Here is a 13,773-nt window from a genome sequence, read left to right as displayed (position 1 = left end):
TTACTACACCATACATCCGATTGCCATGAAACTTTGGGAAGTTGTTAAGTACAGTCCCGCAAAGGTTTCTGTCATTTTTTTTTTTAAATCGTCCCTCTTTCGAATACTGAAATAGACAGCGAATTTGCGAGCATCGTTGACAGTTATGACCCCCAAATGGAAATCGATTGGTCAATCTACATCAGAAGCACGAAAGAAAAAGGCATTATGAGCTTCAGAAACAGATGAGCAACGGGAAGCAAGATTAGAAGCTGTTCGAATACAAACTGCTCAAGCCCGCAATTCTCAAACGAACGAGCAAAGACAATCAAGATGGGAAGCCGATCGGGGACGCACTGCTCAATCCCGTTCTTCTCAAACAAGCAACGAGAATCAAGATTGGAAAACGATCAATTACTCACTGCTCAAGCCCGCTCGAATGAAACAGGAGAGCAATCAGAATCAAGATTGGAATCCAATCGAGGACGCACTGCTCAAGCCACACTTAGAAATGCTTTCAAAAATGAAATGAATAAGTTTCAATAACAATGACACAATATAAATTTTATGTTATCATAACGAGTTTCCTTGAATTTACTTTCTTCTGAGATCGCAGCAACGCGTAAGCTAGTAAGTATATAAAACATGATAACAAAAGGTTAAAGTGATTGGTGAATGTCAGAGACATCAACATTTTCAACTCAAACACATAAATTCACCAGTTATATCTAGGAGAATTTGTGCCCGCGATGCACTGCTTAAGACTTAACATATTACCTTACTCACTACGCCCTCTGACATCCCAAATAAACAGGGGAGAGGGAGGGCTTGTAGGCCCCCTTAACAGGCCCAATGGACCACATCCCCAGGGTGTGTATGTAAAAAAAAAAGTAATTATAAAAATGGGAGATGGTGCCGTCTTCGTGGATCTTTGGGACCCCATCCCTGGGGCCTAAATCTAAGGGGAGGGGGTGTGAAGCCCCCCTCACTGAGGCTTAATATGCCTCAGGACTCAATCACCCACGGTAAGAAATAATTGTTTTGAAAGGGAAGGGGGCGTGGGATTCCTCCTCCTCCCCCCTTCCCTCCCCCCCCCCCCCCCCCCCTCCCAGAGCTTCCAGAGGCCATGGGGACCTAATCTGCTGGGGCTGTATTGTAATTTTAAATGTTTGTTTGTTTATGTTTAGGAGATTTGTATAGCGTGCAAATACCCTGGGGTGTCTTGGCGCTTCCCTGAACTGTCATAGGACCCCTGGGCCCATCCCATTGGCTGAATTAAACATAAAAGCAACATGAGCTTTCTCCTCTCTGGGAACCCCATCCCTCTGGCGAGAGGTGGGTGCCCCGATGCCCACCTGAGGCACACACAGAGCACATGTGAGGACCGCAGGGGAGCCCAAAGGTGGTGCCTGGTGCAGGAGCCAATTTTGCTCCTGCATGGAGTGAGCCACTATTTACGCTATTTATGCTTGCTCCCTCCGGAAGGGAGCAATATCTATTATGTTTCCCTGCCTGCATCAGTTCAGGCAGGGTAACAAACCACAAGTCTGCATCCAACATGTGTGAGAATTTTTCCAGTGCCGGTAGGGAAATTAGTGTCTCCTGCGTGTGGGCTCCCCATGATACAGTAAGTGAGCTGACTCTGGGGGATGGGATTACTGGGGCCTGAGTAGGCACAGGGAGGAGAGTCGTGCGGCCCCCTACCCCAGGGGGGATAGGGTCCCTGGGACCTGTCCAGGCTCGAGGTGGGGTGGGGGTGGTATGCGCGTACAAATTAGGATCTGAGGGTGGGGTCCCAAAGGTCACTATTGTCTTGGGATGGGGCAGCACTCTCGCCTCCTAATATACATGGCGCCAGGGACCAAAATTAGCTGATAATGGGCTCTTACTCACACCCCTCCCCATATATGGATAAAAAAATATGGCGGCGTCTGTGAAAAAATTGTATATTAGCCTACATGGGGGTTCCCCACACGGGGCGTAGGGAGGCAGGTTATCCCTACTCTGTCCTCTTACATTCCTCTTTTTTTTCTTTCTTTTTTCCTTCTGTTACTTCAGGGGACCAAGTCCCCTAGCCCTGTAATGGCTGCCATTACACAATATACAATTATTTGTTTCCCTTCATTACTCAAAAGCTACTGAAAAGTTTTACGCTAAATCACAAAAGCAAGATATTTCTTGTCAAGATCTAGCTTTCTGCCAAATTTAGTGCAATTCCGTTCAACAGTTTGTGCTAGCGCGGACTAAAAAAAAAAAGTCTACAGCAATAGCATGGGGATTTTACTTTTTGGGCCCCCTCTTTCCTTAGCCTCGGAACCTTTTCAGGAAGGAGCTGAGGTGAATAGACTGTTTTTTTTAAGTTTCATAAAGATTCGTCAAACTGTGCAAGAGTTATTAGCAACCCAAAAAGCGATTTGTCCATTAAAAAGCAGATCAAACTAGACCTACCCATTGACGACCGCCAATGAATAATAATAAAAAAAATGGAAAAAATCTAAGGCTACAAGGACGTTATATTTAGGCTCAGATTTCACTCGTACAAAACCAGTGAAATTCATCAGTTATAGTTACCTAAGCTAACTATAACTTAAGCCCCTGCAATGCACTGCTTATCACCACATATTACATCATTTTGATGACATGGGCCCAGCCTTTTATATGAAAGGGAGGGAGACCGCGTGGGCCTCCTCCCCCGGACCCCATCCCCTGGGGCCTTACCTCAATTGTGGGTGCCCTGGTTCCACCAAGGGCACCTACTTATATCTGTGGGGGAGCCTGAAGGACCCCGCGGTACCTGCCGGCTCACCGCCTCCTTCTGGAGCTGGCATTGCTTTTACAGACAGGGAGCTGCTTAACTCCCACTCTGTGAAAGCAATTCTGCTCCCCTTCTAGCTAGAGATAGCATTTTTTATGCTCTCTTTTGCTAGGAGCAGAGTGTTTGCAATGGCTTGGCGGGAGCGGTAAAGCCCCAGCTAAGCCATTGTAAACGGCTATGTCCCGGGGATGGGCACCCCGGAACCTAGCAGAAACCAACCCCGGCGGGGTGGGGGAGGGGTGGTGGTCCCCAGGGCCATCCATGGCTCAAGGAGGGGGGCCACATGCCCCCTCCTTTATTCAATTTTGCCGTGGACCTCCCCAGGGCTGTAGGGGGCGGGATGTGCCCCTGCATTCAATTTTGCAAAAGCCCGAGGGAGTTGATGTTCCCTGGGGCTGCTGGGAGTTCCGCGTGGCTCTCCTCATTGATTGAAATTAAAGTACCAGGGAGCTGGCGGCCACAGGGAGGGGTTGCGTATCCTCTGCGTCCCTATTTATACATATGGAAATGTCTTTACGTTTCTCTGCAACTGCTGAGCTGATTTGCACTAAATCACAAAAAGGCACTTCCCTGAACCAACGGCTACCTTTCTGCCAAATTTAGTGTAATTCCTTTCAGTAGTTCGGGCTGTAGCCGAATCTAAACTTTCCTATGGAAATTAACATGGGTGGAAAACGTTTTGGGCCCCCCTCTCTCTTTCCTCAGCCCCTGCAGAATCCTTGATTCTTCCTATTACCCTGAGTATGCAAATGCCCAAAATCATCTCCAAGCTCCGCCTGTTTGGCCACGCCCTGCTTTCCTCAGTGGTATGCTAACGTCTTCCTACCTTTTCCCACGTTCGCGGACAGCTTAACAAAAGACCCTCAAGCTTTTTTTTTTACCCTGTATTTTGGTGACTCATTGATGCAGAGAAATACGAGGACATCTCCAACAAACAAGGAAGCACTTCATTTAGTTAAGGGAAGGTACCCCTGTTTAGTGGAGATTCACCTCTTTGTAGTCTCGTTGTCTTCCCTTGAGGATTCACATTATCACAGATTTGTGGATAAAGACTCTTGAGGATCAATCACGAAGTGACGTGCCTGTCTCTGACTTTATTCTGCTCGCTACTGTGCCTGAAATCATTTTTTAATTCTCATTGGATTTGTGATCACAGTAGGCCCGTCTGCTATGATCAAGCCTTGGGAACCTAGCCTCTGAGTATGGGCTCGACCACGTGATCTTAGCAGCACTGGTGGTGAAACCTAAACATTACCGCTGGCAGCAGCTTGAGGGTAGGACGGTGCCTGGTCTTAAACTGGCTTTAGACTGCACTGCTGCTGCATAGGGCCTAATTATCATCTCACACTGGCAGTGGGACAGGCTGGAATTTATGAGGTGAGCACTATTTACCGTAAAGGCTGGGCGCTTCTTTCAGTCATCAAACCGTGGCTCAGTTTCTGAACAGCCGAATCATTATTCTTTCTCCGATCAGCACTGCCCCTGTGTGAATCGGTATCGTTTTGCCAACTTCTGTTGTTCTGTCAAGACGCCACATGAATCATCTAGCAGTAGGTCATGATTGGCCAAACGCAAGGTTTGTCAAATACTGTTTTGAAATGTGCTCTGTCAACATTATTAATCAGTAAACTGCTGATTTCTTGACCACCCCTTTTAGTTTTATTTTACAATCTCCTCTTTCTTTTGAAAGCACTGGATTACTGTTTAAATGCATCATTTTCAGCAAATATATTTCAGTTCAGTTAAGATTGGACTAGTGCTTTATATAACCTTGATTACCTCTCATAAGTCTCTGCGACTCTTGTTAATGTTTTGAAGAGTATAGTTTTGGGAGAGGAATCAAAAATGTCCTAGCATTCGCGACAAGAATTTTCATCTAGCAGTAGGTCATGATTGGCCAAACGCAAGGTTTGTCAAATACTGTTTTGAAATGTGCTCTGTCAACATTATTAATCAGTAAACTGCTGATTTCTTGACCACCCCTTTTAGTTTTATTTTACAATCTCCTCTTTCTTTTGAAAGCACTGGATTACTGTTTAAATGCATCATTTTCAGCAAATATATTTCAGTTCAGTTAAGATTGGACTAGTGCTTTATATAACCTTGATTACCTCTCATAAGTCTCTGCGACTCTTGTTAATGTTTTGAAGAATATAGTTTTGGGAGAGGAATCAAAAATGTCCTAGCATTCGCGACAAGAATTTTCAATTCTATGAAGGACACGGAGGCGAGGATTATGCTTCTCTATCTTTACTGCATAAAACACAGCAGCCAATGAAAATGGATATTTTCCCAAAAAACAGTAAATAAACTTCATTTCCCATGAACACACATGAGCATAGGCACGTCCCCATAGTCCATAAGAACCCCTTGCGTGCTCTCATCATCCTCTTTCTTTGAGGCGAAGCAAGTCTAACGAAACTTGAACAGTCACAACTCCTCCAACGTGGAAGAACATCTGTAGATTAACATCCCGACATCCGAGGTCGTTCAATCCGACTTCTTATCAGATCCTGAAAGAAAGGAATAACACCACCGTAATCACTGGACAATAGGGTGGGCAAGTTTATTACATACTGTAGATTAAGCCGGGTGGGATAATTCTCGCCTCCGTGTCCTTAATAGAATTGAAAATTCTTGTCGCGAATGCTAGCAAATTTTTGATTCTATTACAGGACCGGAGGCTTCAAATTATGCTAGTTTAACGCTGATTAAATACCACTGAAGTAATATCTCCCACCGGCTTATAATACAACGTTTTAAACGTTGATTCAGAAGACCAATCTGCACAACGCATTATATCTTGGATAGTAGAACCCAAACCATACGATTTCAGTAGGCCCCGGGAATATCGCTTGAATAGACGATGCCAATATCCCCACTACTCTGGCCAGCGCTCTTAGCGTGACCATTTGCTTGTCCAGCAGTCTCACAATCTCCTTCAAATCCCTCAATTTCGCTTGGGGCAGACACAGTTGTGCTGTCTGAGAATTGATCGTGAATCCCAGGAATTCTATCACCTGTGTCGGTACCATCACCGACTTCTTCAGATTTACCACGAACCCTAAGGCCTGAAGCAGCGTAGTAGTCATGATCAACTGCTGCTGTAGGACAGACTGATACTGCACCATGATCAGAATATCGTCCAGATAAATGATCAGGCGCACTCCCCTTTCTCTGAGATAGGCTACCACCAGCTTCATCACTTTGGTGAAGCACCAGGGAGCGGAGGAGAGACCGAAAGGAAGGGCCAAGTATTTGTAGCAACGGCCGTTCCAGAGAAACTGCAAGAACCTGCGGTGTGGAGGAAAAATTGGTATAGGAAGATATGCATCTTTGAGGTCCAGACGGACCAACCAATCGTTTTCTTGTAATAAATCTGCTACCAAATGAATACATTCCATTTTGAAATGGTTGTACGTCAGGTATTGATTGAACTCTTTGAGGTTGAGCACTAGCCTGTTGCCACCCCGTTTCTTCTGAACAAGAAAGACATTGCTGAAGAAACCGCGAGGGCCTGTCTGACACTGAGCAATCGCGCCTTTCTTCAGCAAGTCTGCCACCTCTTCGTCTATGAAATTGTGATAGAGTTGGGAAAAATGGAGAGGTGGAGGGGGAAACGCTTGCGTTGGGCGAGAGTAGAACTCCAGCTGAAACCCTTGAATGGTCTGCAGCACCCAAGCGTCTTGAGTCAAAGCTTGCCACTGCGGCAGACAATGCAGCGTGCGCCCCCCCAATGGGAGTAGAGAGACATCTGTTACACTCACCGGTATTCTGGCTTGACTTGAAGCTGGCTCTGTTGTTTCCCGACTGGAAACGTCCTTTGTTGAACCTTCGTCTGGATGGGTAAAAGGTGCCACCACGGGTGGAGTCCCACTCTCCACGACCGCGGCCAAAGTCTCCTCTTTGGGAGCCTTGCTGAAAACCTCCGCCTGACGAGCTACCCCCGCCTCACCTGGCCCTGTTGAAAACCCCTTGATTTAGGGCTCGCTTTATTCCACTTTGTGCCTTATCCAAGGCGGTGAAGGTCCACACGTATTTAGTGACGTCCTTGACGAAGCGGTCTCCGAATAGAAAACCCCCTGCCAGAGGACCTGGCTCAGCTTCGGCAAGTTCAGTCAGATTGCTATCCATCCGTAGTAGCAAGGACTTGCGCCTCTCGGAAGAGATTGCGCAATTCGCATTACCTATCAAGCAAATAGCTGGCTGAGCCCAGCCTGCCAATATGTCCGGATCCACCGAAGACGCACCTTCTTTGGCCACCAGGGCCATCTCCACGATTTTTGCCAGAGGCCCTACAACATCGAGCAGCTTATCTTGGCATCCCCGCCAAGCCCGATCCAACCCCCGTTTGGGGTCCTTCGAGAATCTCTTTAAGAAGGTTAGCATACTGGCGTCTGTCTCTGGAGTGTCAGCCACCCCATCCGGGATATCTGGGCGAGGACACTCCGACCGTAACCTGTTACGGACTTCCCTATCGAAGCTCTTCCTGAGGTTTTCATGGAGATAATCAGAAACTTCTTGCAGCGGGACCCAGTCTGAGGACCGCGGATGTACGATATCCGAAGGATCAAAGTTGAAGGTTTTGCCGACCTTGTCCTCCGTCGTTTTGGGGACAACCTTGGCCTTTTTGGGAGGGGGAGGTTGTTCCACCGGAGTATCAGTGTCCGTATCAGTATCGGTATTGGTGGTGGTATCGGTGTCCATTGGTGCCGATCTTTTGGATCTCGCTTTACCACTCGCCTGGGGGTGGTCCGATGTCCCCTTCGCCGACAGGGAAGCCAAAGACTGTGAATGGGGCCATTGCTGGTCGGCCGAACCCGCGGCGGTGGAAGAAGAGGCTGCCTGCTTCCCTTTTCTCTTCCTGGCGTATCCATGGCATTTCGCGAAGCCCTCTAGTTGTTTCCGTAGAGGGTGTAGGGCCACTGCGAGTGCCTGTTGCACTGTCTGAGGGACCTTCGTCTCCATGGCTCGGTTCACTGAAGCTTGGACCGAGGCATCCAACGCTTCCACAATATTGTCCTCCAAGACCGCTCCCTTCTGTCTGTCAACCATCTCCTCCCCACCGGCATGTTCTTCGTCCGGATACCGTACCCAATCCTCCATGGTGTGGAAAAACACCTTGCGGTACATGGGAGAACTCTGGAATGTCTCACACTGGAAGGGTTATGGGCGGGGGGGGTCAGCCCAAAGAACACTAATACGAACCAACAATCCGGCAACGTTACCCAAACCCCCTCAGCAAAGCGGTAGTCCAGTAGGTCAGTGACCTCGGCCCATAAGTCTCCTGAGCGTGTGCACACCCTGGGCCCCTACTATTTTACAACCAAAATCTCTGGCGATCGAACCAGGAGCACGTCGGTGTGTGGAACGTGTGAGCACGTGCGTTCCTGTAAGCCAGGGTATCGCCTCGAGGCGCGCAGCCCAAAAGCGACGAAAACCCTACCAAAAGCAGCCCAATTTGGTCAGCTATTCGGACGCGCGCGTCGACCGAGAGCCACCCGGTCTAAACGTCAGGGCGTATCAGGGGAGCCCATGCGCGCCCTCAGGCAGCCGGTACCGGGCTCCACTGAAAAGCGCAACGGCCCCTTGCCGGTCAAAGACCGTTGGAACAAGCGTCTGAAGCGAACGCTCTACAGCGGAAAAATAACAGCCGAAGCTGAAGGCCCAAAGCGAGATTATAAATGAGCTAAAGTCAGAGAGTGCAATAATCACGAACAAAATACATTAACAGCAATAATAAATGGCAACGCAATAAGCCCCAAATACATAGGCGGAAGGTCCCGCAATAACATCAAATCATATCAATATAAACCCTAAACAGTATCCCAAACCACAATCAGGTTGAGGGGACCCGAGGGGAGGTGCACTTAAATCTGACTTGTGAGCAGCAAAGAAAGAGGATGATGAGAGCACGCAAGGGGTTCTTATGGACTATGGGGGCGTGCCTATGCTCATGTGTGTTCATGGGAAATGAAGTTTATTTACTGTTTTTTTGTGAAAATATCAATTTTCATTGGCTGCTGTGTTTTATGCAGTAAAGATTGAGAAGCATAATCTGAAGCCTCCGGTCCTGTAATAGAATTTAGCCGGCAAAGTAGGGGCTTACCCTAGTTGCCAATCAACATTAAATTCCAACTGATGTATAATTTTTTGTAACTGTAAGTTAGAAGAATTCCAGTTTGCTTCTGGAAGCATGAGATCATTGTTGAATTAGATATGTATGTATGAATTTCACTTTGTTTAAAAGTGTGAAGGAGTATAAACAAATGTTCCCGAAACAAAAATAGAAAATATATTTGTGTATTCTTCGTTAAATAAAACGGTAATCTAATCTTATGTTGATTAAATGTCTTAAATTGTACTTAACTGAAAATACAGCAGTTTCACATTTTAAGTTGTTGATGAAGTGTTTTTAATGATCTTCGTATTCATGATGTATTTCTTTTTTTATTTTTGCAGATGAGCCAACACGGTCTTTGAGTGGACTAATACTGAAGAATAATGTGAAGGCCCATTTTCAAAACTTTCCAAATGGGGTTACCGACTTCATTAAAACCGAATGTCTAAATAATATTGGTGATGCCTCCCCATTAATCAGAGCCACTGTTGGTGAGTTTCTCTTTTCAAATGCTTATTGCCTTCAGTTTATGTGCTGTGGACACATTGTGATGGGAAATTAAAGTTAACATTGCTTCACAGCTATTTTGTGCATAAAAGGTCCAAAATGACATTTTCAGAAGTCTGAGATTGCACAGGGAGGACCAATGATTATTACAAAACCAAAGTCTCGTGGCATTTTGTTTCCGATTTCTCATTTAACTGTTATTTTATTTACAAAAAGGCGCAACACCAATATTTGCTTATTGTAAGAAAAATGATGGTAACAGGCAACCTAAGTATTGTAGTTTCTTTTCATGTAGCGTCCATGCTGATCATCTTGCAGGAACCGTAATAGAGAGTGAAGTTACCGCCTACACTAAGTATATCCATCAATTGTGTTTAGTAGCTCCCACCTTCTCCAACTCTTCTTTTGGTGTTTGTAGGTCTGATGTTACTGCTCTTACAGTTTATAACCATCTCCTTCCACTCTGAATCCTCAAAACATGGAATCCTCTATTATTTTTAAAATATCAGTATCCTATATCAGGACTCGGGGCTAACACCACCTCAGTGGTCTAGCATGTGGAGGGTCCCAATGTTTGGTGAAATGCTGCCCATTCCATCAAGTCTTCCATTAGCCTGCTGTCATGTCTTGCCCTGTTCATCCAGCTCTCGTTACCGCCTACACTAAGTATATCCATCAATTGTGTTTAGTAGCTCCCACCTTCTCCAACTCTTCTTTTGGTGTTTGTAGGTCTGATGTTACTGCTCTTACAGTTTATAACCATCTCCTTCCACTCTGAATCCTCAAAACATGGAATCCTCTATTATTTTTAAAATATCCGTATCCTATATCAGGACTCGGGGCTAACACCACCTCAGTGGTCTAGCATGTGGAGGGTCCCAATGTTTGGTGAAATGCTGCCCATTCCATCAAGTCTTCCATTACCCTGCTGTCATGTCTTGCCCTGTTCATCCAGCTCTCTGCTAGCACCCACGGAGTCATGCCTCTCAGCCATAACTATCTATGGTCCATAGGGTCAGCATCAAGGGTATGGTGATATACTACTTTATGATTTTTCTACTTAGTACATTGAATTTGTATCCTAATTTTCCCATCCGCAACATGACTGGTATTGTTCCTGGCAGGTATTATTTTACAGTGAGTCGGAGTATGTTGCCCACAACAAGAGTTCCTACAGATAAGTCACTAGCATCTTACAGGTCAGAATCGTTCATGAAATCCGCTTCTGCTTCCCCACATCTTGGGCAAAGAGCCAACCGCTCAGGATAACATTTCCTCCATTTTCTTGAAGTCCTGTATGTTCTCTGGAGGACATTAAATTGCACTAATTTGAATGTAAATCTTTAAATCTGTCTATCATGGGTTCATCGCTGTTCCTAACCAATGGCGTGCTCCTTACCACATCAGACAGACTGGTTTCTCCAACACCCTCTTGGAACCTTAACATTGTTCTTACTTCTAACGACCGGATTCTCATGACAGGCAGCTCCCCAACCGTGGCTAACCCAGTCGTCACGTAACAACACTCTTCTCAGGCCACTATTTACAAGACATCTAGAATACTCACATGAGAAAGTGAAAATAAGCTATTTACATGCCTGTATAGTCAAACATATCACTAATACCTAATGGGTTCCATATCTTATCCTATATTTACCTCATTTTATATTCTTTAACGTCTCCCGACGATCTACACTAATGGGGATAACTAATAGGGGTTCACCTTTAAGAGTTATTTCCCAAATGAAGTTCACACTCTCCCCCAATCATCAGTGACCTTTGCAGAAGGGCATATCCCATCCTTCTGTATATCAGCACCTGGTTAAAAGGAAAGGTTTATCTCTTTCATGAAAACAACATTCAAAGATATTGGTCATTGAATCTTTATTCTACAATCAAACATGACCGAATGAGCAAAAGACAAATAAACTAAGTTAGTCGATACCTATAACATAAAAAGGGAAATAAAGATGAATAGTTAAATGCATTCTACACTAAGCTCAGAACGCCTCACCTTCGACGTGTGTCTTTCCATCTCCGCAGCGGAGCTGATCCCTCTCTCTCTCTCTCGTTCTCTTCTATGCGCTTGGGACTCTGCCCTCCCTCTATGGCTCACGAATACACGTCTGCACCGCTATGCCTCGTCTACGCTGCCATTGTTCCAGAATACTCGAACCCTCTTCTGGTCTTAGTCTCTGCCACTCCTGTATGATGTCACTACAGGACTTTCAATTAGCTGATGGTATCAATCTCTATGCACCAGCCTTCAGACCAACTTCTTCGGTCTTCTCCACACGTTGCTCTCTCTCTACTCTACTCGCTCCTTGATAATATAGAGCTCACTTTCTCTATGGAAAATTCCGGTATTAGGCCGACTCCCACCGAATTCCTGTACCAGTCCCCGGCCCCCTTCGCCCTCCGCAGTGGCCACCTGCGTATTGCGTCTAGAGCCGGGGAGACAAACACATTCCTTCGATAAGGGCCAGTCTTGACCGGTTCCTCTCTAGCGAACAGGATGAATTCTAAACATTTCCTTTACCCTGCAAGCGCCTCGGACAGCCGAGGCAGAGATACAAAATGGCTTCTCTCTAGCTTTCGGGCCTGTAGGCCCGAGAAAATGGAAAAAGGCACTAAACCCTGTCAAAGCACATAGTTAAGCCCTACAAATGAACGCAAATGCAACAAGGACTGAAATGGTAGTAAATTATAGTCACCACCAGTCTGAAAATAGACTAAAATTACCCTGTCGCTACATTCCACTCCTGACTAAATGTACTAGCATTGAAAGTCAAAAAATAAAAAGGAGAACTCAAACAGGACGTATTTCAGTTGAGGAATAATAGGAAACAATACTAAAGGACCTAGCCATAACTCGAGGGCGGAACATCCGGAAAAAGGATGCATTGAATAGAACAGCAAATAATAATCAAAAAACTAATTACTAGAAAAATGCCACCCAATATCTGGCGTAAAGAGTGGAAATCTGGCAGCCAACTGAAAAGCCAATCGAACCACCCTACATCTAAATGTTCCCTAACTTCTTGTGTCAGCTCATGTAACTTGTTAAGATGAGATCTAATGGATTTAGAATGATCTGATAGATTGAAGCAACATAGGCCCTCAAAATCTGAACAGCCATGGTCATGTTTTAGTAGTAAATAATCTAATGCAGCTCTATTCTGTAAAATAGCACGACGCTCGCCTTGAGTGTCTGATAATAAGTCAGTTAAAATACAGAAGTATTATTCAGGGATTTTACCATCCAGCAAGCAAGTTTGCCTATAGTTTTAGCATTGTAAACAGATAATGCAGGAACACCAATAATAGAAGCAGCTAAACTGGGATATTTAGTTTTGGAAAACAAATGTAAAGAAGAATCAGTCTCTTAAAAGTGGAGGTGCATCACGCACTTTTCGGGATGACGCAGCCTCATCAGAAGAAAACATTAAAAGACTTGAGCGACTAGACCCAATCACCGATCGACACTCGAATTGCGCCTACCACCCCACACGCTCACATACTAGTTTACACCGCCTATGCTCCAGATTCAACTTACACGACTCATGGAGACTCCAACACCCTGATGGCCGTGATTACACCTTCTACTCGCCTCCTCATAATTCCTACTCGAGGATAGATTATAGCCTCATTAATAGCCCATTCACCCACCTCATCGAAGAAACCAGTATTGCCCCTAAATTGATTTCCGACCACTCAAGCATACAGACCAAACTAGTGGGTTCCAGTTCCATTCTCCCCCCTAAAAGATGGAGATTCAATGACGAAATATTCTCCGAGCCAGAAAACAAACGAAAAATCGAGGAGGCCATCCTTGACTACCTCAAACATAATGACACCCCCGACTCAGACATAGCGAGTGTTTGGGAGGCACTCAAAGCCACATTGAGTGGAGTAATAATAGGCATCTGAGCTCAAACTAACAAAAAATTAAACATAGGCTTGTCCACTCTGGAAGACAACATCAAAAAGCTGGAAACCGCCCATATAGCAGATCTCCAAAACTCGAAGATTTTAAATGACCTCACCAAACTCAAATATGAATACAACTCGATACTCAGCAGAAGGGCAGGGGTCTGGATCAATAAGTTTAAGGCTCTAAGAACATGTGAGGGCAACAAAGCTGGGAAGATCTTAGCGTCATATCTAAAACATAAAAATAAGCAATTCAACATTGCCTCAGTTAAAGATAGCAACAATGCCATCCAAACAAAGCAGAATCTAATTCTTAATACGTTCAAATCATTTTACCAAGACTTGTACAAAAATAACCTAGACTTTGACTCGGAAGAGTGTAACAGGTACCTGACCTCACTGGGTCTTCCTAAACTAA

General features: G+C 45.3%; 1 protein-coding gene across 1 annotated transcript in view; it reads left to right on the top strand.

Moving 5' to 3' along the window:
- Positions 1-13,773, top strand: part of TNPO1 (transportin 1) — a 1,561,564-nt gene that overhangs the window by 88,201 nt on the left and 1,459,590 nt on the right. The window contains exon 3 of the mRNA XM_086960799.1: positions 9,257-9,406. Within this exon, the coding sequence (XP_086816925.1) occupies positions 9,257-9,406 (150 nt within the window). The remainder of the gene's footprint in view (positions 1-9,256; positions 9,407-13,773) is intronic.

The sequence above is a fragment of the Lissotriton vulgaris genome, chromosome 3_1 (genome assembly GCF_964263255.1).
Source record: "Lissotriton vulgaris chromosome 3_1, aLisVul1.2, whole genome shotgun sequence".
In the NCBI taxonomy this organism is placed as follows: Eukaryota; Metazoa; Chordata; class Amphibia; order Caudata; family Salamandridae; genus Lissotriton; species Lissotriton vulgaris.
This window is presented reverse-complemented; position numbering and strand designations above follow the sequence as displayed.